General features: G+C 62.3%; 1 protein-coding gene across 1 annotated transcript; it reads right to left on the bottom strand.

The window, feature by feature from the left end:
- Positions 1 to 178: 178 nt before the first annotated feature.
- On the bottom strand, positions 179 to 16,110 carry STAC2 (SH3 and cysteine rich domain 2). Its single transcript, XM_026654866.2, has 8 exons — positions 15,929 to 16,110; positions 3,898 to 4,204; positions 3,030 to 3,127; positions 2,477 to 2,561; positions 1,822 to 1,934; positions 1,401 to 1,464; positions 1,188 to 1,249; positions 179 to 280 (listed from the first exon to the last, which is right to left on the bottom strand). Exons 1-8 carry the CDS (start codon positions 16,016 to 16,018, stop codon positions 179 to 181), a joined length of 921 nt encoding a protein of 306 aa, XP_026510651.1. The 5' UTR covers positions 16,019 to 16,110.
- Between the last annotated feature and the right edge of the window lie 8,131 nt (positions 16,111 to 24,241).

Here is a 24,241-nt window from a genome sequence, read left to right as displayed (position 1 = left end):
GCCTGGCCCAACCCTCCCCCCCGCCAGCCCATTCAGAGTCAGTGAGGGGCCAACACCAGCCCCCACGGGGACTCAGGGCAGCCCCCCTTCCCCCTGGCTTCAACACGCCTGCCTCGCAAGAACCTCTGCCAGCGTGCTCTGCCCCCATGCTCATGGCTGCCCCCTAGGGGACAGGCACTTACTGCAAGGGCAGGTCGTTGTGCTCCTGGGGCAGGAACTTGTAGAGAGCCACGTAGGAGTACATGGGGGAGACGTCCTTCCGCGAGGAGCCCCCGGCAGCCTGCAGCGACGGAGAGCGAGGGCCCCGAGCCCAGAGTCACAGCCGGCCAGGGACAGGCCCGAGCTAGACTCACGTTCCCCACGGCCTGCGCCCCATAGCCCACGGGCCGCGCCCCATCGCCCATGGTCCGCACCCCAGCCCCATGCCCCAGCCCTATGGCCTGCGCCCCATCGCCCACAGCCACTCACTCCATCGCCCACGTCCCGCGCCCATCGCCCACTCACCCCATCGCCCACGGGCCGTGCCCCATCGCCCATGGTCCGCACCCCAGTCCCATGCTCCAGCCCTATGGCCCGCGCCCCATCGCCCACAGCCACTCGCCCCATCGCCTGTGGCCACTCGCCCCATCGCCCGCGGCCAGCGCCCTCCCACGCCCCAGCCCCATCGCCTACACCTGTACACTCCAGCCCCATTGCCTAGGGCCCGCGCCCCATCCCCACCCACACGCCCTGGGGCAGGGAGCTGGTCGGGCCGTCCTTTGGGGTCCGAGGGCACCTCAGGGAAGCAGGGGATCCCCACCCCAGGGGCAAGTGGAAGAAGTCAGGGCTGCAAGGAACAGGAGTGGAGCTGACTCAGAGTCAGTTGAAGGAGCCAGTCGTGGCCCGGGGGGAGGGTCTGGGGGCAGCTCAATGCAGCTGGTGGGCTTTAAGGGGGGTCTCAGGTGACACTGGAGCCAGCTCGGGGCAGCGGGAGGACGTGGGACGGGGCGGCGGGGACACGGGAGCCAGCTCGGGGCAGCGGGAGGACGTGGGACGGGGCGGTGGGGACACGGGAGCCGGCTCGGGGCAGCGGGAGGACGTGGCAGCGGGGACACGGGAGCCGGCTCGGAGCAGCGGAGGCGCCTGGGGAGCGACTGTGGGGGAAGGAGGCCGGGGTTAGCTATGGGGGGACCTGGGGGGCAGCTCACCTGCTGCTCAGGGCTCTTCTCCTCTGATCCGGGACTTTCGCCCTCGGGAGGGGCCATGAATGCTGAGAGAGATGGAGACAATCAGCCAGGCTGGCTCCCCCAACAGCCCCACGTCCCCGCCCCCCCGGCCAGGGCCCTGGAGGGGGGGAGCCGGGCGTGGGCTCTATTAAAGGGACCGCAGCCCCCCCGCCCCATACCCCTCCCCACGCTTACCGCTGTCACCGTGGCTCTCCTCCGCGCTGCCGTCTGCGTCCTCCCCGGCCTCGTCCTTCTCATTCTAGGGAAGACGGAGACACCGGGGGTTGGGCGGAGACTGGATGGGCTGTTCCAGCACCGCCCCCGCACCTCCCCAGTGCCAGCTGCACCCCTCTCCCCCAGGAATCTCCCATCCCCGAGTGCCGTCCCCGCCCTCCTCTAGAGGGTCCAGCTGAATGCATGTCGCCCTCGCCCACCCCAGAGTCAGGATGGGCTGTAATGAGGGCCAAGGCGGATTCTCTCTGGAGGCTGCTGGGCGCAGACAGACCCTGCGTGTCTCTCTGGCTCCCAGCCTATGCTGCCCAGTGGCGCCGCATGGTGGGGGCTCCGTGACATGCCCGGGCTCGGCTCGGTGCCCCCGTCCTGCCCTGGCACATACCAGGCTCCTGGTGGGCGACTCCGAGGTGCTGCTGAAGCTGGAGCGGTTCAGGTGAGCCAGCGAGGTGCCGTAGCGCAGTGTCTCGTAGATGGGATCCACCCTCCCGCTGGGGCCTGCGGAGACGGGGTGGGGTCAGGGATGCCAAGCCAGCCTGTAACCCAACCATGTGCTGGGAGACCCTGCACCAGGGGGAGGAGCTTACTACATAAGAGGGAGGAGCTTGTGACATAAGGGGTGCGGCTTAACACTGGTGGTCCTAGGATCCCCTTAACCCTTTCTCCTTGCAAGGGCTGTAATTAGGGTGACCAGATGTTCCAATTTTATAGGGGCAAGTCCAATATTTGGGGCTTTGTCTTATATAGGTGCCTATTACCCCTCCACCCCCATCCCGATTTTTTACCCTTGCTATCTGGTCACCCTCGCTGTAATCCCCCTCCCTTCCCCCCCAAAGGGATCAGTAGCCCAAGAACATCCCTGGGGTCCCCCCTACTGCTCCAGCACCACCCACAGAGACCTCTCCCCAGGGCCAGTCACGCCCCCCTGCTGCAGCTGGCATTTGGTAGATCCTGATAAAGGGAACCTGAGTATTCGTATGGCTCAAGACCTCCCCACCCCGCAACTACTCCAGTGGGACGGGGGTGGGGTGGGGTCTCACCTGCAGGGGGTGACTCCTTGGAGGTGCTCTGCTGATGCTCCTGCACTAGGAGGGGGGAGCTGAAGTTGCGCCGGAAGGAGGTGGCCTGGCAGGAAAGGAAGGAAAGAGGGAGAGAAATGTAACCGGGTCTGGGGATGGCGGACAAGCCCCTCAGTCTGCCTGTGGCCCCCTAGCCAGCGGGGCACCCACCCACCCCACTGCTGTGGTAGCCCAGACTCAGGCACCTCCAGACCAGCCTCACTTCCCCCCGCCCCCCGAGGGGCCAGATAGATACAACCAGGCACACAGGGGCAACAGTTTGACTAGGAGTCAGGACTTGAGCTCCCAGAGCAAAACTCCTGGCCCAGCTGAGCCACTGCAGCACCCCGCGCTTGGCAAGCAGCGGTGCCAGCAGGGGGCGGTAGCGTTCCGGGTCTGTAGAAGTGCACGTGTGTGATGTTCCGGCCAGCAGAGGGCAGTGGCGTGCACCCAGCTATCCTCCCGCCAGGGACAGAGGAGGGTGATGTTGTGTGTCGTCCCCCCCCTCCCCGGGACCAGCTCGGCGGGCGCTTACCGTCTTGCCGGGACACTGCTGGTGCGAGACCTCCTCCGAGCACCACAGGTGCACGCTAACCTTGCACGTTTTACACCGCAGGCCTTGCTTCGAATTGCCTGCAACACACCAAGCACGCACAGGGGGTGGGTGAGAGAGGCCCCAGCCCCGGGGGTGGGGATGGGGCAGGGGAAGGATGTAGAAAATCCCCCATGGGGTCTCACTATGGGAGAGGCACAAAAGCAACCAGGATTCGGAGCAGAGCCAGACCTTGGGGTGACACCCGGGAAGGAAAGGGCAGGATCGGAGTCCTGTGTACATTGCGGGGCGGGTGGGGAGGGGGGGTGTCAGAAAGAGCCCCTCCCAGAGGGGAACCTCTCTGCAAGCTCAAGGAGGGTGAGGAATGAAGCCCAGAGCTGGAATAGCCGGGGGGCTTCAGGGCAGGATTGAGGGGCATCAGCAGATCTGGGTGGGGATGGGGGAGCCCAGGCTGGGAAAGCAGGGGGCTGGGATCGAGGGGCAGAGGCGGAGCTGGGTGGGGATGGGGGTGCCCAGGCTGGGAAAGCAGGGGGCTGTGGGCTGGGATCAAGGGGCAGAGGCGGAGCTGGGTGGGGATGCGGGTGCCCAGGCTGGGAAAGCAGGGGGCTGTGGGCTGGGATCGAGGGGCGGAGGCGGAGCTGGGTGGGGATGCGGGTGCCCAGGCTGGGAAAGCAGGGGGCTGTGGGCTGGGATCGAGGGGCGGAGGCGGAGCTGGGTGGGGATGGGGGTGCCCAGGCTGGGAAAGCAGGGGGCTGCGGGTTGGGATCAGGGGCATCGGCCGAGGCCGGAGTAGCAGCACGTCCCTTGGTTAGTTCGCCTGCCCTGGGAACGGGGTCCCCGCGGCACCCACCTACGATGAGCTGGTGGCACATCTCACACGGGCTGTGCTTCTTGAAGACGTGCTCCTGGAAGCTGTGCGTTCGCATGGGCTTGAGGGGCGCCAGGGCCCGGTGGCAGGCGATGGGCGAGTGCTCGGCCCGGGGCAGGACGGCCTCGGTGGGCATCGGCGGGGGGGATGGGGGCGGCAAGGGCGTCGGAGGGCTCAGAAGCACCTCGCAGGGGAGTTTGAGCTCGCTGTTGGATCGCAGGAAGAAGTTCTCCACGCTCTTGCTACGCAGGATGGTCTTGAGGGACAGCGAGCGCTTCAGCCTCTGCATCTGGGGGGGAAGCAGAGCAGAGACCCAAGGAGCGTCACGAGGCGGGGGCAGCACCATGCACAGGGGCTCTGACTGCTGCCCCCACCCCACCTCCACCCTGAGCCCAGCATCTCAGCCCAACTCCCTCTCTCTGCGACCCCGCTCCCGGGGCTGCGTCCTGCCAGGCTCCCCCGGGAACAGGCCCCAGGGGCGTCGCTGCCCAGCTGGTAAACACTCAAGAGGGGGTGTGAATGGCCTGGAGCAGTTGGGGGGTGCTGGAAATGGGCCATGGAGCCTTCCCCCATGCGGGCCCCAGCCCATCTGACAGAAGGGGGGAACCGCAGGGTCAGGGGGTGTCTATGTCCCATCCCAGGCACCCCCAGCACCACAGCTGGGCCAGTCGCCCCCCTTGTTGGCTGGGGAGTAAATGGGCCATGGAGGCCAAGCTCGCTGGGGGGGGGTCCTTGTGCTGAGGCACATAGGCGGGTGGTGGTGGTGGTGGGGGAAATATGTGCCAGCCTTAGGCACCGGGCCATGGAGCCCACCAGGGCTGTGCAGAGTCGTCGTCCCCCCCCGCTTTGAGCTACTGATCCAGTAACCCCGGGGGGGTGGGGGGGGAGGGCACCGACCTCCAGCCACGGCTCTGAATCCTGCTCTCCGGCCCGGAATCCCCCCCGCCAGCCTCCGGCGGCAAAAGCCGTAATGTGGGTTTGAAGATGTTTTTGTTGAATCTGTTAATCCCCCTCCCCCGCAGAGCCAGCACGAGGGCAGGGGGAGGAGGGCTGGGGGGCAAAAGAAACCCCACGTGGTGATGTTGGGGAGGCGCCAGCCCTCCCTCCGCTGCAAAGGCCTCTCCCTTCCCCCCTCCACAGAGGAATGGGTTAGCAGGTCCTGCCTCCCCGGCTTGCACCCCTCAGTTCCCATCCCCTACCCCACCCCGTCCCCCTCAGCCCCCTGCTCGCGAGGTACAGCTGATCTACGTAGGGCTGCAGGGACCCCCCGCCCCAGCATCTGCCCATGGGCCAGCCGGGATCTCAGCGCTTCCTGCACCCCAGAGCAGGCCAGGGACTCAGCCCCACGCATTTCCCACGCCGGCTGGGGCTCTCGCCTCTCTGGGAGCCGAGGCAGGTGCAGAGCCAGGATCCAGCTCTGAACCTTTAGGAGACCGGCTGTACCTGCCAGGGATAAGGCAATCCCACCGATAGCCCCACCCCCACCCATAGCTCCACCCCCACATCCCATAGCCACACCCCCATAGCTTCCACTGGCTCCTCCCTTTTTCATCTCAACCAAGGGTTAAAACCCTTTGGGGCACTAATATTATCACTCATAGCCCCACCTCCTCCCCTTAGCCACACCCACTTCCCATGGCCACACCTCCACCCCTTAGCCACACCCACTTCCCATGGCCACACCTCCACCCTTTAGCCAATGGCTCCTTCCTTTCCCATATGCCTTTTCCCAACCCCACTATGGGTATGTCTACACTACAGGATTAATCCGAATTTAGATAATTCGAATTTGGGAAACAGGTTGTATAAATTCGATTGTGCGCGGCCACACTAAGCACATTAATTCGGTTTTTAACCACATTAATTCGGTGGTGTGCGGCCACACTACCCCATTAATTTAAACACAGTAATTCGGTGGTGTGCGGCCACACTAACCCTAATTCGAATTAACAAAATCGATTTAGGCTCTACTCCGCTCGTCGAGGTGGAGTACAGAAATCGATTTTAAGTGCCCTTTAATTCGAATTAACTGGCTCTGTAGTGTGGACGGGTGAAGGGTTAATTCGGATTAACGCAGCTAAATCCGAATTAAAGTCGTAGTGTAGACCAGGCCTATGACAGCCTCACTCCTCCCCCCACACACATCCCTTGGGGTGCAGGATCTCCCCAGCCCAGTGACTGCTCTTCCCACAGCGACACAGGCCCCGAGTCTCCTGTCTCTCCCCAGCACGTCTGCCCCGGAGGCCGCTCCGGGCTGCACGTGGGTCCCCAACCCACGGGATAATAAACCAGGAGAGACACCAAGCACAAGGCGATTAGCCCCAGACAGGACCTGACACACACACAGAGCCCGGGGCTGCCGAGGCCCCAGCTCCGGAGCTAATCGCCTGGAAGCCTGGTGGGAATCCAGCTGTTCCGGTTCTGGCTGAGCCCTCGCTCCCCGGGGCCCTGTCTGAATGGGGATCGAGGGACCCGGTGTGGAGATCACCCGCTCGCCCGCAGCATCACGGGATCTGGGGTGCAAGCAGCCAGCGAGGGGGGAGGCGCAGGACTGGGAGTCAGGACTCCCACCCAAGGAACAGCCAGCGTGAAGAGCACACGCTCTAGCCCTGCAGGACTGTCCCCCCATCTGTGTGACAGCACAGACTTCGCAGGCTAACCTCACCTGTGTCTGGTAAGTGCTTTGAACCCCCGGCCACACCCCAAGGCAGGCGCCACATGGGGCATCACGTCACTGTCGGCACAGTTCTGGATCATGCTGTTGCCTTGCTGCGTGCTGTGTCGGGGGAGACCCCTCCATGAGCCGAGCCCTGCGCCATTTGAGCTAAGGGGGAATCCCCATGAGCTGCTGCCAGTACAGGGCTCGTGACACACAGTTGAGCAGTGCTGATCCTGTCGGGTGGGGGTTACTGGGGGCTCAGACACAACTGCCAGCTCAATACAATAGACAGGCCCTTTCCTAGCCTGCTGCCACAGGATAACAAGCCAGACACAGCCCCAGCGGCTGAAGCAAGGGCAACATGAAATAATCCCTCGCTGGGGCTGAGGTTTCAGACTGGCTTCGAATGAGCCTGGCACCCAGATCCATCCCGCCACTGACTCGGAGACACGGTCTCTTGTCCTTCATTTATTCAAGGTCTGGCACAGTCCCTGGTATGGGCTTGGCAGCGCTGCTGCAATGGCCCCCGGGGACGCCAGAGCCCACGTCTGCCTCGGCCACGCCCGCTCATACCCAGAGACCCTGGGGCTCTGCAGAGGAGGTGCTGGAGCTCCAAGGCTGTGTGCGTGGGTGCTGCGACAGGGATCTTCGGGGCAGGGGGTCCCAGCGCCTGTCACCCCCCAGAGGCAGGCCCGGGCTGTTCTCTGCCCGCCCTGGCCAGCATGGGGCTGCAGGGCAGGGCGCTCGGCTCGGTGGGGGAATCGCGCTGGGAACAAGGGAGAGGCTGGTGACCACCCCCGCAAAGGAGCTGCGGGGCCAGGCTTTGGGACAGGAAGGCGCGAGGATCGCAGGATGCCCAGGGGGACGGGGAGCCGCCAGGCTAACCTGGCACAGCCACGATTTCTGGGCTATTTCAGAGTCCCCCGCCCGGCTCACCGAATCTCAGCTGTGCCAGGGAGCCTCCGAGGGAGGGTCCCCTCTCACCCCCCATGACCACCAGAGCCACATAAGGGGCTGCGTCACCTGGTCAAAGCAAGGCAAAGGGCAGCAGGACTCCTGGGTTCACGTCCCAGCTCCGTGGCTGTTTTGCTGGGGATCTGGAGCAAGTCCCTTCCCCCCACTCAGTGCCTCAGTTTCCCCATCCATGAGATGAGTGAGGAGCTTTGCAAAGCACCCTTGAGAACGGACCAGAGTTACAGTCGACATGCCCCGGAATTCATCCCGGCACAGCTCCCGGGGAGGCACAGAACCCAGCACGCAGATGGGAACAACTGGCTGAGTTTGCAGGGCCATGCACTCAGCTCGATGGCATTTCTCCGTCTGCCACACACTAGTTCTTGACCGCTGCATCTGGTCAATTCCAAAATCGCAGGCAATGTTCCAGGCATCTGTGGCCACACCCCTGTTGATTTTGGGGGGACAGAAGAAAACCAAAAGGGAGAGCGTGGGGGACACATGGAGCTCCTGCCGCCTGACAAGCACAGACACAAGCACCTCAGCTCGGCTCATCCTCCCAAGAGTCTAGCAAGAGCTGACACCCTGAATGATTTACCCCTCCCCCAAATCATAATGGGGCACATGGGGGGAGGGATTGGGGGCACGCACAAAGGGCCCCTGCCAGGGGAGGGGAGAAGATTGGGAGAGGGGGGCAGACAGAGCCCCGGCATGGGTGGGAAGGGGGAAATGGAAGGCGTGGGGGGAACATACAGAGCCCCCCCCGGTCACCCAGCACTCCCAGCCCCCCTCCCAGCTCCCTCAGCCCTGAGGTACATCCTGGCGGAGCTCACACACAGAGAGATTTCAGGATGCGGGGGGGGGCCAGGGGCACCCCTCCCCCCAGGGCAATATGCTTTGGGGACAGATCAGGAGCTCCCCAAGGGCACAAGGCAGGGGGCAGCTCTTGGCTGAAATGGGGGGGTCTCTCTTTCCCGTGCAGTGACCCCCCCACTCTCCCCATCTCCCTCCCTCTCTGCTAGCTGGAGCTCTGTGCTCCCTCCCCGTCCCTGGGGGGCAAAGCAGCTGTGGGGTGGGCAGGTGGCCCGTGTGCCAGCTGAGTCAGAGGGCACTGCCAGCCCACGAGAGGCGGGTGGGCAGGCCCGGGGGTCTGCTCCGTCACTGTCTCCAGACGGCCCCGGTCCCAACTCGGGGGGGGCGTTGGCAGCAGCGGGCAGGGTGCCCGGGAGAATGCTCTCAGGCAGGATAATGGCATGTCGCTTGGCTGGCATCCCGGTCCCTCCTCGGGGAACGAAAGGTGATTAACCACGAGCACAGGGACTCGTCAAGAGATCTTAATTAGACTGGAGCGGGGGGAGATGCCAGCCTGGGAAGGGGAGGGGTGAATGCCTCCTGCCCCCCCCAACCCCAGGCTCTGCTGATGCCCCCCCATCCCGACCCTCGTTCACCCCCCCTTCCTGCTCCCCTTTGGGGCCTGCCCGTTTGATGGGACCATGGACTGGATCCTCAGCTGGCGTGAACAGACCCCACTGGAGTCGGGCTCATTCCCACCCGCCCAGCAGCCGGTCACGGGCACCCATGCAGGATTCTGCCCCCCGCCCCTGGCCCCCCCCCCCCCCCCCCCCCCCCCAGCCTCCATCAGAGAGCATCTCTCCCAGCCTGGATCCTAGATCCCCCCCATCCCGCCACCCTGTGCCCCCTCTTAGAGCAGCCCCACAAGCTCCAGGGCTGCGTCTCTAAGGAGCCGGCGCTGACGAAAGGACAATTTCCTCACCAGTCAGGATCTGCCCCCCCTTTCCAAAGCCCCCCCACTTCCCCTGCAGGTCGGGATTGAGGGGCATCAGCAGAGCTGCAGGGGGACAGGGTTGAGAGAGGAGGTGTGTATGTGTGTGTGTGGGGGGGGGGTTAGCCAATCACTCCCCTACATGATGCTCAGGTGATTGGCCCATTTCACTCTTTCAGTGGCACTAAACTGATCCTCCGTCCCCCCCCCCCCCCCCCACCCGCCCAGTTAAAACCCTAATCCCCAGAGTCTTCCTTTAATCGCCTAACATCTGCGTGGACATGTGGGCATCTACAGCTGGCTGGTTGTGAGGCTAGGACTGTCTGCGAGTCCCCCCAGCTTCTCCGCCTCTGGCCGGTGAAATCTCCCTGCGTCCATTCCAATCCCAGCTCCCCCACCCTCAGCGCTGGGGGGTTAGCGCCGGGTCGCCCCCAGAACTGGGCTGTGCTTTGGGGGTTGGGGTTAAGTCTCTGGCGAGCCCTAGGGCTGCTGGCGCTGGTTTGCTATTGCGGGGGGGCACACTGTGGCAGGGTCGCAGGGTGGTTTGTTATTGTAGGGTTGCTGGCGTGGGCTGGGCGCAATTCCCTGCTTTGTTTATTGTAGGGTTGCTCCTGAGTGCTGGGCTGCTCTCATGGGTGCCAGGCTGGGAAGGTGGGCGTCTCGGGAAGGACAGTAAATGACAGTGAGGACGCAGACCCCCCCCCTCAAGATGATCCCTCCCTCGCCCGCCCGTGCCCCTTTAATTGGATGCTTAGAAAAATTGCTGGCAAAGCCAGAATCAAAGCCACCATCGGAGGATGCGAGAGACATTCACGAGGCCGTGGCGGGGAGGGAAGGGCTGGGAGCCATCCACAGCTCTCGCTTTTATCCCTCCGCCGCTCCGCTGAGCTCTAACGCCCGCTATTCTCCGACACCCGGCCCTACCCCGAGCTCTATTTTTAACCTGCCCTAGATGCCGCTGCACAAAGCGGCTGGAAATGCAGCAGGTGCCGCAGTTCAGAGACGGGATGAGCCCAGAGCGCTGCCCCCTCAAACGCCTTCCCCAAACCTCTCCCCCCCCCGGAAACGTAACTGCCCCCCCCCCCACACCTGGCACGTGCCCCTTGCAGGGGCTGACCCCTACACCTTGGTGCCTGAAGCGTTACTGCGGGAGCTGGAGGGAGGAGCAGACACACAAAACTGCCACTAGAGGGGGCCAATGAGCCCGGACGCATCAGTACACCGGTGTGAGGGGAACGCCCCTCCTCCGAGAGACCTGGCGTCACCCAACCCACCCCACGGGTCTTCAGACAGCCGGGTGCCAGCGGGACTCGAACCAGCGGCCCCTTGAGCTGAAAGAGGAACCCATTGGGCTGGGAGGAAGTAGCACTTGGCTGTAGTTGCTGGGGCAGCCAGCAGAGGGGGAGAGGGAGCTGCCCCAAGCCAGCCAGTGCTGCATGATGTCGAGATATTAACCGGATTCTTGGCTAGCCGGGGGTGGGGGGAGGCAGGGGAATAGCTGTTAACCCTGAAAATCCTTAAAGGCAGTTCTCTGGGGCCGATTGTCTCCAGGAGGCTCGGCGCATTTCCGGGGCATTAGATGCACGGTGGGGAGCAAGACCCGGCCCCAGCCAGCCCTCCGCCCTGGCCCAGACGAGGCCGGGATCAGACCCCCTGCCCTGGATCCAAACTTTGGGACGTTCTAGATCCAAACTCTACGGCCGGGCGCCCAACCCCAGAATGGACTAAACCCCCCAGATCCAAACGTCGGGAGATGTTCAAAAGCCAGCTCCTGCTCCCAGCTTTGCGGATTGGGTCCCTTCTTGATCACTGAGACTGATGTGACTTGCTGCACCACGTCATTCCCCCCCAAGTTCCTCCAGAGGAGCGTGAACCAGGGCAGCCCTCCTTGCATGCTACCTCAGCTCAGGGGAGGGGGTGGATGCCCCTCCATGCCTCACCCTGTGCCAGCTCTCAGAACCAGGGCACCGGATTTTGCATCGTGACATTTACCGCCCGGATCAGAGAGAGTTAATCAGTCCATCCTGGGGCAGATTCACCCACTGCAGGGCAGGGGCAGCTGGCAGCAGCGGGGAAGGGAGAGGGGAAGGATCAGGCCCCTGAATTTTAATGGGGGAGAAAGAGGGAGTGTAGAGTCTCCAGCCGCTGAGCTTTGCTGCCAGGTTTGATCTGGGGCAGAACCAGCTCCAGAGAAAGTCCCCGGGGATCCTGAGGCCGAGACACCAGGGGCCCCCCGAGAGGCCGATCCTGGCCCTGCCCCTCCCTAGCATCAGTCGCCGCCTTTTCCCCCCCAGCCCCCATCCTGCCAGGATCCCAATACCACTGCACTGCCCCCTCCCCTGGCAGGGCTCTGGCAATATTGCCTTCCCTCTATCCCCCCCATTGGGCGCTCGCTCCCTCTCCCATTTCCCCGCTCCCCCCTGGGGCACAGAGCCTGCCCCCCACCCCGCAGAGAACTGCTCCGTGGGCTGCTGGGGGAATTTGCAGGCGTCACCCTCCAGGGATCCTGGAACGCGCTGCAGCCGGGCACCAAACCCACGCGGGGGGACTGGTCACAGGAGCCTCAGACCACAGACCCACCACGCCAAGAAGGCCGTAACTACGAGGGGAGACGGTCACATGCAGCGAGCTGCAGACCACACTCCCAGGAGGGGGGGGACATGGGCAGGGATTTCACCAGGGGGTGCCCGTCGTTCTGCAGAGCACGGGGCCAGGCAGAGGGCACCAGCTAAACGCTGCTGAGTCCGCAGTGCACAGCTGGGGGTTCTGATTGAAATCCCCCCTCGTCACCGGCCTTCCTGATTTCAGGGCCCAATTCCCACTGCCCTGAGCCTGACTCCCCACCATGACCTGGGGGCCCCGCTGCCCCACATCCTCACATGGCCTCACGCTCCCCGCACCAGCACCAAGCGAGCGGCAAAATGACCTGCCAACTCAGCCTGGCAGCCTTTGGGTCTGCGCTGTGCTCTGGCCGCAGGCGGTGCAGGGGGGCAGGAGATCAGGCCTGTGGATTCCCCAAACACGCTGCCAGGCTGCTCCAAGGCGCCGGAAGGCCGCCCGAGATGCCTACGTGCAGAGCCGTGTCTGCTCCGAAGTGGGTCAGGGAAAGGAGCGGGGGACCCTGCCTGGCAGTTGGTCCGATCTTTATAAGCCAACAGACAGGTTTTTAAATGGAGAATGAATTCGAGTGGCAGGAAAGTTTATTTGGCAGATCCAGCCCCCTTTCGCTGCAGTGGGATAAGCTACAGAAATCTCCCCCGCCCGCCCCGCAGGGGTCAGCAGGCCCAAGGCCAGGGCAGGCTGGTTATTCCGGCTTCTTGCCACACCCTGCTTTCATCTGCCCCCTCTGCAGCAGCTGCAGAAGCCCCCACCAGCTGGGATCTCCACCTCCCTGGGGAGATCAAGCTCTTAAAAGGGAAAGACAATCAGGGCAGAGATCCCAGGACGGATCAGCTATTGTTTGAGCTGATTGGCAGCCTGGAGGAGTCAGGGGGCTCCTGGCCTGGCGGAGGGGGCGGCCGGGCCCTAGCATTGTGTCTCCCCCCACCATTCCCTGCCCTATGCACAATGTAGCATGGGGCATCGGCGCTGCAGCCCCTCCCCCGGCAGGCCACCCCAAAACCGCTCCCCCAGGGCAGCTCCCCCACACTGTTCACCATTCGATGCCAGGCTGAAGGTGTGGGGGGCGGGAATTTATTCAGCACTGATCCAGCCTTTATTTGGGGGTCCATGGGTGGGCAGTGGGGCGACCTCACCCCCACCCCACGGAGCATTGCTGCAATAACTAGATCTGCTGGGACTCTACACCCAAGCCCCCTTCCCCGCCCCCCACCCCCAAGGTGCTGGGGAGTCCAGCCCAGGTGCAGCCGGGCTCTATGGGGCTCTGGGCCCCACGCACCCTGTCCCCAGGAGGGAGTCGGAAAGGCTTTAGCTAGGGAATTAGCACTGACTGGAGGCGCAAGGGGGCTGAGACGGATCCCAGTCCCCTCCAGCACAATGCCAGCCCCCCGGGCACAGACACTGAGGGGGCAGAGGGTGGGGTCTGCTGCCCAACCGGCGGGATTGCAAGGAGGGGATAATAACTGGGGGGGGGGGAACCAGCCAATCCCCCCCTACACACAGAGCAGGGTCCCTGCTGATGGGCAGGTGGGGGAGGCAGAGCTGGGCACTCAGGACAGAGGCACCAGGTGCCTGGAGAGAGTAGCTGATTTCATCCTCCCACAGCTTGTGCCCCACGGCGTGGGAATGGTCAGCCCTCAGGCGTCTGTCCCTGCCCTGGGCCAGGAGAAATCCCCCCACCTGCCCTCCAAGGCCTAGGCATAGGGATGGTGAGTGTGATGGCCTCCGGTCAGATACCACGGTGACGGACGTGGTATAAATGCTTAGGCCAGCGGGTTCTCAGCCTCGGCCCTTCCCAGGTATCTATGGGGCTGTCCCTGGCTCCAGGGGATGCGGGGGGCAGGCAGAGCAGATGGAAGCACGGGCCAAGAAAGGGAGAGCAGAGGCAGCGCCCTGGTGTGGGAATCGCCCCTCCAGAGCCCTCTGCGGATGCCAGCAGGTGGGTTCACAGAAAGCCCCCGAGAGCCCCCTTCTCCCTCTGCTCATCAACCAGCCCCCAGACGCCCCAGTTCACAGACGCTGGGATGAGGAACATGCCCAGAGCCTGCTGCAGCCGCCGCCGCCTGCCCCCAGACAGGAGCATGCGTCGCACGGGGAACACTCCTGCTGCCAGGACCCCCCCAGCCCCGGAGTGGAGAGACAGTCCCTGCCCCAAAGAGCTCCCAAATACGCTTGCCAGGAGACGGGTCATTCAGTCAAGTCTGGCTTCCGAACACGGTTCCTCTCGGGAGTTTTAACACTCTGCTAGGGAGTCCCCCAGGTTAGTGCTCCAGAATCCACCTGCCCCATGCAAACAATGCGCCCAGCTCTGTGGCATCTGATCTCGTCACAACCCTTATTTTGCTGTGTTGAGAGATGAAAATTATGCTCTAGAGTCTGTCTCCCCCCCGCCACAAAATCCACTGCCTCTGGATTGCACGCCCAGCCCCCCCTCCCAAATCCACTGCCTCTAGAGTGTGTGCCCAGCCTCCCTTACGAGTCACAAACACACGCGATCCATTTTACTCCGACGTGATTCCAGAGCCGAGCGTAACCTGCAGCGTGGAGCAGCTCCATGCTCCACGGATCACGTGACACGCCAAAGCTGCTGACAGCACCCTTTGCAAAAGGGAAACGAGGCCTGATTCTGTTCGCATTTACACTGGTGTAAAACCAGCGTCACTCCACTGGCATCAATGAAGCTACTCCTGATTTATACCAGTGCGAGAGAAAAATAAACAGATCACACCCTGAACTTTTCCCCATTACAATCCTCTGCTCGTGCCAGGGGGGCACTGGGGCTCCCTAGCCAAGGGCCATTGTAAAATCTGCACCCCCCCTTTTCCACTGCAGCTCAGATGTAAACCCTAGGGGTCAGCTCACCATTACGCTACTCCAGTATTACGCCCGGGGAACTCCACTGAACTCCAAGGACTTATGTCCAGCAAAACAGGGGTAGTACAAAGAGGATCAGATTGGGAATCCGGAGGCCTGGTTTGTGCTCCGGGTCTTGCCCTGCTGCTGTATTTGCTTGAATTGATTTGATTTGAAGCTGTGTGAGCCCCAAACCCCCACATTTAAATCTCCCACTGAATTCATCCTCATCTTTCCCCCCAAACCGCTTCTGATCCCAAGTGAAGGAAGGGGCTCCCGCCTCTCTGCTCGGGCTGTTCAGCATGCAAAGATGATGCCAGCAAAGCCTGCAATTAAGCTGGTGGGAGAACAAGTGACATTGCTGCAGATACACACCGAGCTACATGGCCTCTTCCCAGACATCCATCCCCACGCTAAACCGCAGCAACCCTTTGGCCCCCTCGCCTCACCTCCCCCAGCCCCAAATGTGTGGCACCTCCCTCGCCACGCGAGACACCCCCTCTCCCATGCACCCACCCGGCCACGTATGATGGGGGGGGGGGAGCAGAGAACCACAAACATCAGAGCAGTCCCAGCTGTTTTCTTTTTAAATCCCATTTGCCTTTTAAATCGCTGAGGTCAGGAGAGAATCCAGGCTCCAGCCTGGATTCCTGGGCAGTTTTTACAACCCAGTTGTATTTCAAGCAAAACAATCTTCCCCCAGTGAAGAGTTTAAGCCAAATTATGCAGCAAGGGGGGGGGGGGGCGGGGATCAGCCAGCCCTCCTCGGCTTTTATCTGATTTTCTTGGACCTTGGGTTGCACAACAGGGGGGTTTTCAGCCCAATTCCAAGGCTGTGCTCACATCTGGCCAGGGAAAGCCACTGAGAGACCCATCCCCACAGCCGGCTGGTGGCAGCTGACCTCAGCAAGCCAAACAACCCACACCGGGCAGTCAGCGATTTAACTGGGGCAGGGTGACACTGGGGATCCATCATTTGGAAATCGAGCTGGGGCGGGGGGGAGAGAGCATTTACACCCCCCCTCAAGACGCGTCTAGCGATGACACGTTGCGGGGGGAGGGGGGGGAGCTGGGACTTTAAGTGAATGTTTGAAAAGGAGGGTGGGGGATATACGTGCCCCCGAGTCTATGGGTCGGAGAGTTACCTTCGTTTCGTGGAGGCTGGAGATGGTGCCCGGGGACCGCTGGGCATCTGGGTTTTGGGGGTCATTCTCCTTTTCGGTTAGCTCCGTCATGATGCTGGTGCAAATAGGTCAAGATGGGGAAGGGGGGGAAGATCCCCCCCGACCTCTCTGGTTTTCAAGAAAAGAATAAAAACCCGCCTGGGTGCTCCCGGGGGGGGGCAGCCCCGGCTCCCCCTGTCCACACTTGGAAATCAAACTTCTTAATTGCCCCTTATATTAACTCGATTACAATAAATCCCCCCCAGACGCGTAGCAAACCCCGGCCCCTGGCTTGTCCCGGGCCCCCGCAAGCCCGTCCCCCTGTAACTAAAGCCCCCGCGCTGCGACCCGGCCGGGCTGCTCGGCGCTGGCTGCAGAGTGCCCGGCGCTGAGCGGGGGACACACGTTTGATTTAGGAGGCTGCCTGGCTCCGCCCCCTTCGCTTCCACGAGAAGTTCATTAACCTCGCTCGTTCTTTGGCTATGCTAATGAGGGGGCCGATTGCCGCCTGCCCATTGGCTGCCCGGCAGGGGGCGGAGCGGCCGCTCCGCTCCCAGGCCCCAGCCCCGCTCAGAAGTTCCTTGGGCACCGTGGGAGCGGGCGGCTGCGGGCCAGTTTCAGAGCAGCCCTGGGGGCGGAGGCGCTGCCGCACCCCCGGGCTTGAAGTTACAGTTTGGGCTTCAGTGGCTCTCAGTCCCCCGCCCCCCATACAAATTGTTCCAGTGCCCCTGCCCCCGGGGGGTGCCACTATCTTCTGTGGGGTCAGGGTTTTTTTCGGGGGTATCCCCAATTCTATCCTGACCCCCCCCCCACCATCTCCCCTCAGCCACGACGCTCTTGGGTCCTCCTGCAGCCCCGCACGGTTGGACGCTCCCGGCCTTGCACGGCGGAATAGTGCAAAGGCGGCAAAGCGGGATCCCTCATGTAGGGTGGATTGGGGGGGGGGTGTTATGTGGAAGCATTTTCCCTTTTTTAAGGTGGCATTTTCCTCGCTGCCTGCTGTCAGCGAGAGCTAAAATCCCCCCGCGGGTGGGTGGTTTTCCTTCAGCCCCCCCTGAGAATAAGACCCATTCCTCGCTGCGCCCCACTCGCCGGTCCTCTGGCATGCTGCCACGCATCAGCCCGCCCCCCCAGCCTGCTGCCTGCTAGGCCCAGCTCCCAGACATCTGCTCACACACGCAAACAATGAGCTCACGGTCAGGTCCTCAGCCGCCGCGTGTGCCTGCAGCCGCTGGATTGATGGGGGGACCGGCGGGGAGCAGGGCCCTGTGCGGTACCGAGCACAAGCCGCTTTTCCTGGCTCCTTCCCATTGTTCGCTCTCCACCCGCCCCCACCCTCCCTGGCCACATGCTTCTCTCGCTCAAGCCGGTGGCATCAGGCTGCTGATGATTTCACCCCAGCTATTCTTGGGCCTACTCGGCTACCCACCATCTTTACTCATGCGTGAGCCACTGAGCATGCCTCAGCATATTAACCTAGCCAGACGCTGGCTGGAGCCATCCCCGCTTGTCTTTTGCTGGTTTGCCTTTCAGGCCAGCATCCCAGAGAGCTTCCTTCCCTGATCCTGGCGCTCGCCTCCCTCGGCATCGCCCGTCCCCATATTACCAACAGGGTCAGCTGAGGGGCAAAGGGGGTGGAAGGGAGCTGCTCAAAGGACAGTGGCAATAGCCGCCCCTCCTCCCCCAGCAATTTGTGACTCAGTGATAGAGCCAGGACGAGAAGCCCTCCCCCCCACCCCCCCCCGGCTCCTAGCGCCCAGCCCGAGTTGCCATCCAAGTGGGCAGAATTCACAAGGCGCCAGGCTGAAATGTTGTAGCTGGGTTTTGAAGACAAGAGGGAGGTCTGGGTCATTTTGTGATTAGCTGATCAGCACGGAGGCGGGGGGAGGGGGGAAGGAGGGGATTTCCCCCAACCACTGCTTCACAGCACCGTACAATGGGCCGGGGGGAGGGATCACCTTCTCCTGCAGCTTCGGTTATGGGCGGGGGCACTTGGGGCACAAACTGGGTCTGAGTTGTTCTTCACACGAATGCAAGGAGACCATGTGTTAAACCAATGAGCTCTTTTCTCCTTCGCTTACCGTTCCCCGCCACAGAACACAAGCCCTGGCCTGCCTCTAGCTGCTCGCTGCTCTGATCGGCAGGCCCGTCCCTGCACGGCTGGGCACCCTGCGCAGGAGGTAGGAGTGTGGGGCAGCAGGCCCAGCTCCCAAGGGTGTGTCGGCACCTAACTCTCCTTGACTTTCCCGGGGAGGGACGTGAGCTGGTGCAGAATTTACCTCTGCTCCTCCTCCCAGCCCTGCGGGCTGGTCTATACTCCGGGCACTACAGTGCTGTACCTGTGCCGCTGTAATGCCAGAGTGTAGCCGCTTCCTACAGCGCCGGAAGGCGTTTTTCCACTTCACAGAGTGAAGACAGACAGGTCGACGGAAGAATGCGTCGGTGCCGATCAGCTGATGCCTGAGATCTGATCACCCCCATGCCCATCTCAGCCTTTATTGTCTCTAGCTGTGGCAGAGCCGTGGGGTTCGGGGTGGTGGTGAATTTTTCACACACCCCTCCCACCCCCGCGGCAGAGCTATGTTGATCTAATCTGGAAGTGTAGACCAGGCCTCTGGAACCCTCTCAAAAGTGGTGTCACTCCCAATTCACCAATGCCCAGCTTGGCTAAGGCCTGGTAGCTATTCGAAAAGTTGCCCCGGCAGAATTCGGTGTTTTTCGGTGGAGACAGGTGTGCAGCCACATCTGGGTTCTTCCCCAACCGAAATCACCTGCAGCTTTTGCACTAGACACTCCCGCCTGTTCGGAGCCCTGTCAGTGGAGGGCCAGCACAGCCGCATGCCGACGCAGGCCTGGTGGTACCAGAAAACGCAACCCTCCCAGTGCGTCCCACATCACACCGCTCCCTCCAGAAGCCGCCTGTCTGGCAGCCTTTTGAAGCTCTGCTGCCCATCAAGAGGCCAAAGGGCAGAGGAGCATGGATGCCACGCATTAATCGCCGGGCGTGGGGAATTCCGGGGGCTGGCATCGCTGGCCGGGGGTGAACCCCAAGGCCAACTGAGATGAGGGTTACTCCCCCACACACCTCTAGCTGCAGGGCTGGCGGATTCAGCCAGGGCTGGTTTGACGCAGCTCCGCAATGAGGACGTGTTTTACAAGCGTCACTGCCCCCAGTGCAAAGCAAAGGGCTGATTTATGATCACGATGAGCTGTTTAGTCCCATCCTTCAAAGCCCAGGGAATTAAAATGCACCAGAGCCCCTTGTCTCCATTCAATCATCCCCGAGACAAGAGGTTTTTAACGAGACGTTCCTGGCAAGCGTTGGTGAGATTCTCAGCCTCTGGCCGCTCCCGCTCTTCTCTGGGGCGTGGGGATTCTCCATCCTGCTTGCTGAGACCTGAGCTCCTCTGACCAGCCAGTCCTGGGGTGTCACAGCGGAAGCTGCAGGATTTGGACAACCGGGGAGATGCTGGGCACTGGAAATCTGACCCCCTGGGCCCCAATCTGCTCCCCTTTACCTGTGTTGAGTAACAACCTACTCCAGCAGCCGACCCCTGGGAATGTACAGAGAGGAGCCAGCACGTAGATTACAGGGATATAAACGCGTGAGCTCCTTAGCCCACAATAAACCACTGAGAAAATTCTTCTGGCTGAGCCAGAGCCCAACTTTTAGAGAGCCATCCGGTCTGGCGGGAGCCACTCCGCCAGGTCCTTGTGGGTCAGTTCCCCTGGCTGCCAAGACCTGGATGCTTATCTGGTGCCTGCATTTGTCAGCCGGATTCAGGGGCAGAGGGGAGCTAGCGCCTCCTGCAGGAGAAATATCAGGGGCTGCCCTTTAACCCCGAGCATCACCCCTGGCTCCAGCCACCTCTGAGCCCCAGGCCAGGGCCCAGGAGCGAGAGACACCCCTCTCTGCCCCACCCCCCATTCGAAGCAAGCTCTGGCTGGATTCAAACTGGAGCCCTCTGTCCACAAATGCTTTTCCACCCTGCTCTGCCCCTCCAGGAGCTGATACCTGAGCTCCAAAACGCAGGGCGGGAAACGGCCAACCAACGGGTTAATAGCCACCGTAGTTTAGAGCCCAGTTTTTCTTCTCTCGCTCTCTCTGCCCCTTACTGCTCGTTCACTCTGCCGGCGAGCGTCAGCATTCCCCCAGTGACTGCCAGAGCGCAAGCTTTGCTCACAGCTAGTCATTCTCTTCCCGCTGCCCCCGACGTCATCGCTTCCCGGTTTGCATCCCACAGCCTGGGCGTCAACGCTGATGTTCCCAGGACCCTCACTTTGGAAGGCGCTTTGATGCTCGACGGCGCGGGCGCTCTTGCTGTTTGCACAGACCGATGCTCCCAGCGCAAAGGCAGCAGCTGCATCTGGATTTGGATCCGAGAGTTGGTTTTTTCAGTGCTCCCTTCAGCAATGGAGGAGGCCTGGAGGGGAAGCGGGGGGTTAACCCTGCAAAGAGGAAATTTCCCCATGGACAGATTATGCCGTAATTGTCCACTAGGGGGCGGCTCTTGCACCATTCTCTGAACCAGCTGGTGCTGGGTGCTGATACAGGAATAGGGTTGCTGGGAAAACTGGAAGTCTGCCCAGGCCCTTAAAAGTCCCGGGTTCTGTCAGTCACACCCCTGCTGGCTCCCCCAGCCCCCACTGGCTGTAGCCGGAGGGGCGGCAGTGCTGTGCAGAGGCACCTCTGGCTCCAGGGTGTCTGGGAGCCATGGGGATGGGTCAGCAGCAAACAGGACGGGGGGAGCTCTGGGCTGGCAGTGCTCGGTCACCACTATGCAGGTTCTAGCTGAGTGGGTCACCGCCAGGGTGGATTTGGCGAGGTCGGTGCCGGGGGGGGCAGGATCTTGCAGGGCTGGTGCCCTCTCCTGGAGGTGGGATGGGGACACAGGGCCCTGGGTGGGGGAGAGGCGGTACCCAGGGGTGTATGTGGTGGAGGGCAGGCGGACGTCTGAGTCTTTTGGACCTTAGAGGTGGCCACCCTGTAACAAGACTGGCTGGGTCTCTGGGCTGATCCCAGCTGGCAGGCCCTCTGTTCCCGTTCACACTGGCTGTGCTCACACGCTAAGGCACTCGTGTCCCACGAGGATTTGTGTGTCACCAGCAGGCATTCCCTGCTTTTACATTTGTGCCAAAACTCAAAGATCAATTCAATCCGGCGGGTCATGCAGGCTCAGCCAATCAGGGAACGGAAATGGTGCCGGGTAACACTTACAGGCCCAATTGCAGCTAAGCAATGTGCCTGGCGAATGCCCCCAGAAAACCGACCGTTTGCAATCAGCCCGGCCCCCGCAAAATAGTGTCCTAGCATCATTCTAGATAAAGGACACACTCCAGGGAGTGGGGGGCTGGGGCTGCCCAGGAACTGTGCCCCTAAATGCACTGTGCTCGCTCCTCCGCTGGCATCATGCAAGCCAAGGCAGCGACCCTCATTCGCACCAGCTGAGGGGCTGGCCCATGAGTCGCTCGTGATCCCAGTTCCACATCCAGCCAGCAGGGGGCTCTGTGAGCCCTCCGGAACAGGCAAGGGAAGACCCCCCCCAGGCTGCAGGGGGCAGCGCAGGCTGGGTGCTGGGAAGAGGCTCCCTGGCCAGGCTGGGGGGGGGGGGGCAGTATCTGCAGGAGGAGGAGAGAGGGCAGAAGGGGTCACTCTAACAATACCCACAGAGCGTAGGGCTCCGTGAACATCAGAACGGAGGTCAGGCTCCTTAGCCCCATGTTGCAGATGGGGAAACTGAGGCACTGAGCGGGGACGTGACTTGCCCAAGGTCCCCTAATGGCAGAGCTGGGTATAGAACCTAGTTGTCCCAATTCCCAGGTCAGGCTCGTCTGGCCAGCGGCCCGCATTGCCCCCCCAGTGAGCCTGCTCCCTTGACAGCCCTGCACTGCGCTGCCCCTAGGGGCTGTGGCAGGAACGGCTGGGTTTACCCTTGGCATGAAAGCAAACGTGTGGGATTGGGAACGGGAGGCTACTGAGGGCAAGAGCCTGGGTAGCTCAGTGCTTGGAGCAGGTACCGGACTGGCCGCTGAGCGCCCAGTACACCCATCATGCTGCCCACCCCCTCGGGGAGTGGTGCACCCCAGCACTCACAGTCATCCCCCCAAGGGTTTGGGGGACAATAGCAGGAGCCTCCCCCCAACCGGTCATCAGTGCAGCTCGAACCCGCGTCCCAAAAAACCAACAGGCGCTGCCCCATGAGTAACTCCATTAGCTGGCGGCAGTAGTAGACTTTTGCCCTCGCTGAGGGACACTGGGCCAGCGTGTTGCATATATCAAGCCAGCCCCTGCCCTGCAGTCTCTATTGTCATGGCAAGAGGAGACAAAACGAACCGGTGGACCAGTGGCAGCCTTCAGCCCTTGCCCGCTCACATAAGGCTGTGATGGCGTGGGCAGCTGGCTGGCCGGGTCAGCGCCCGTGGGAGGAGGGCTTTAGCCCAGGCAGGCGCTGGGGTAGCGCTCAAGAGGGTGGCTCCGGCTGCCCCTTTCTCCCCCTGCAAGGACTGAAGCAATAGGAATCACGAGAGCCACAGGCCAGGGCAGGGAGAGAGAGAGAGAGAGAGAGAGTGTGTGTGTGTGTGTGTAGAGTCCAGGACAAGGTGCAGTGAAATGGGATGGGGGTGGAAGGGAAGATGGGGGGCACCTCCCAGGTCACAGTGCCCCCAAACTCAGCCAGCCAGCCAATAGCACTGGGGGCATTTCCCTCTCCCCTCTGTGACTTTGGGAGCCTCCTCCCCAAACTGGGCCGGTAGGAGCCATGTGGGCCGGCCCCAGCCGGATCTTCTCGTGAGGGCTGATTTGGTTTCTCCCAAACGGTGCCCGTTTTCACCCAGCCCTACTACGGTGCCGTACATTCCTCGGAGGCGGGGGGGGGCGGAATCACAGCCCCCCCACCCCCCAGTGGGGATCATCTCCCAGCTCCAGCAGGAGCCTCTGAGACAGAGTCCACCTCCCAGCCCTGCCCTGCCCTTCACCTCCTCTGGGCAGGGAGCGTGGGGGTTATTTTCTCCCCCTGGAACAACCCCAGCGAGGCTGGAAGTGGGTCACTAGCTCTGTGTTTGCTGCCTCAGCACCCCGGCTGCCGTCACAGGCCCCGGAAGCCACGCCCCCCCACCCGCACTCCCCAGGCCAGGCAGGTGTGTGTCAGTCGAAAACGGTTCCAGCGCCAGCTATATTTAGCCACTGTTTGTCATGCACGGATTTATAACCCACTGCCTGGAAACTGCAATGCAGCCTCACGGAGACAGCGGCCGAGCAGGGAGGGGAGCCGCCGGGGGGTGGGGGGGTGGGGATCACCCCAACCCCTCCACGGGCGCAGAGGGAATCGTCACAAAAAGTCGAGGTTTGGGGGTTCTGTACACTGGGATCCCGCTGTGTGTATCTCCAGCTCCTTCCAGCCACGGCTCCCCAGGCACGAGACAAAGGGCAAAGGAGTCAGGGCTCACATCATCTCCTGTAGGATAACAGCCGGGCTGCCCAGCCCCAGCATTCCTGCGAGACCCTACAATAACAAGCCAGACCACCCAGACCCAGCACTCCCAAGAGACCCTACAATCACAAACCAGAGACCGCCCAGCACTCCCAGCCTGCTCCAGCTCTGCCACGGGGAACGAGCTGGGGTGGGCCATTCCAGTCACCCCCCAGGCCCATCAGCACTGGAAGCCCTTGGAAAAGGGGACCCGGGCTGTGGAGTGGGGGGGAGTGGGGGGGGCGTTCCTGCGGCCAGCACGGCTCTCCTTGAATTCTGCTCAGTCTGGAAGTGGCCAAGCCCAGCTCTTGAGACTTGGGACAGAAATCAGGGCTGGGATGTGCGGGGCACCGCTTAGCGCCAGTGTCTAGGTGGGACTGGCTAAGAGCCGCGAAATGAGCTGCTCTCTGTCCGCCCAGTTGCCTCTCCCCATCAGCAGGTGTCCCCGTTTCTCTGCCCCAACAACCCCCACTCCGGTTTCTCTCTGCCCATAGCTAGTCCTAGCACTATAAGCCTCCCCCCATTTCTCTGCCCTAAGCCCCCACCCCCAGCTTAGCGGTTTTCCACCTTCAGAGCCCACCACACACGGCAGCTCCCAGACCGGCTCCTCCAGACTCGGTGATGCCAGCAGCAGAGGGGCCCAAGGCTGGATCAGCCATGGAGACTGACTCCCAGCTCTAGGAGGGCCGCCGGAGTCACAGGTGATGCCCATGGGTGGGGGAGCTCGCCCTGCCGCTGGCCCTGCACGGTGGGAAATAGAAACCCCAGGGGTGTCACTCTGGTACTTGCCACTGGGGGGCGCCAGTGTGTTTTGGGGCCTGGCGCC

Source organism: Terrapene carolina, unplaced genomic scaffold (assembly GCF_002925995.2).
Source record: "Terrapene carolina triunguis isolate 2854851 unplaced genomic scaffold, T_m_triunguis-2.0 Scaffold193, whole genome shotgun sequence".
Classification (NCBI taxonomy): Eukaryota; Metazoa; Chordata; order Testudines; family Emydidae; genus Terrapene; species Terrapene triunguis.
The sequence above is the reverse complement of the archived record's forward strand: the minus strand, read 5'-3'. Positions and strand labels throughout refer to the sequence as shown.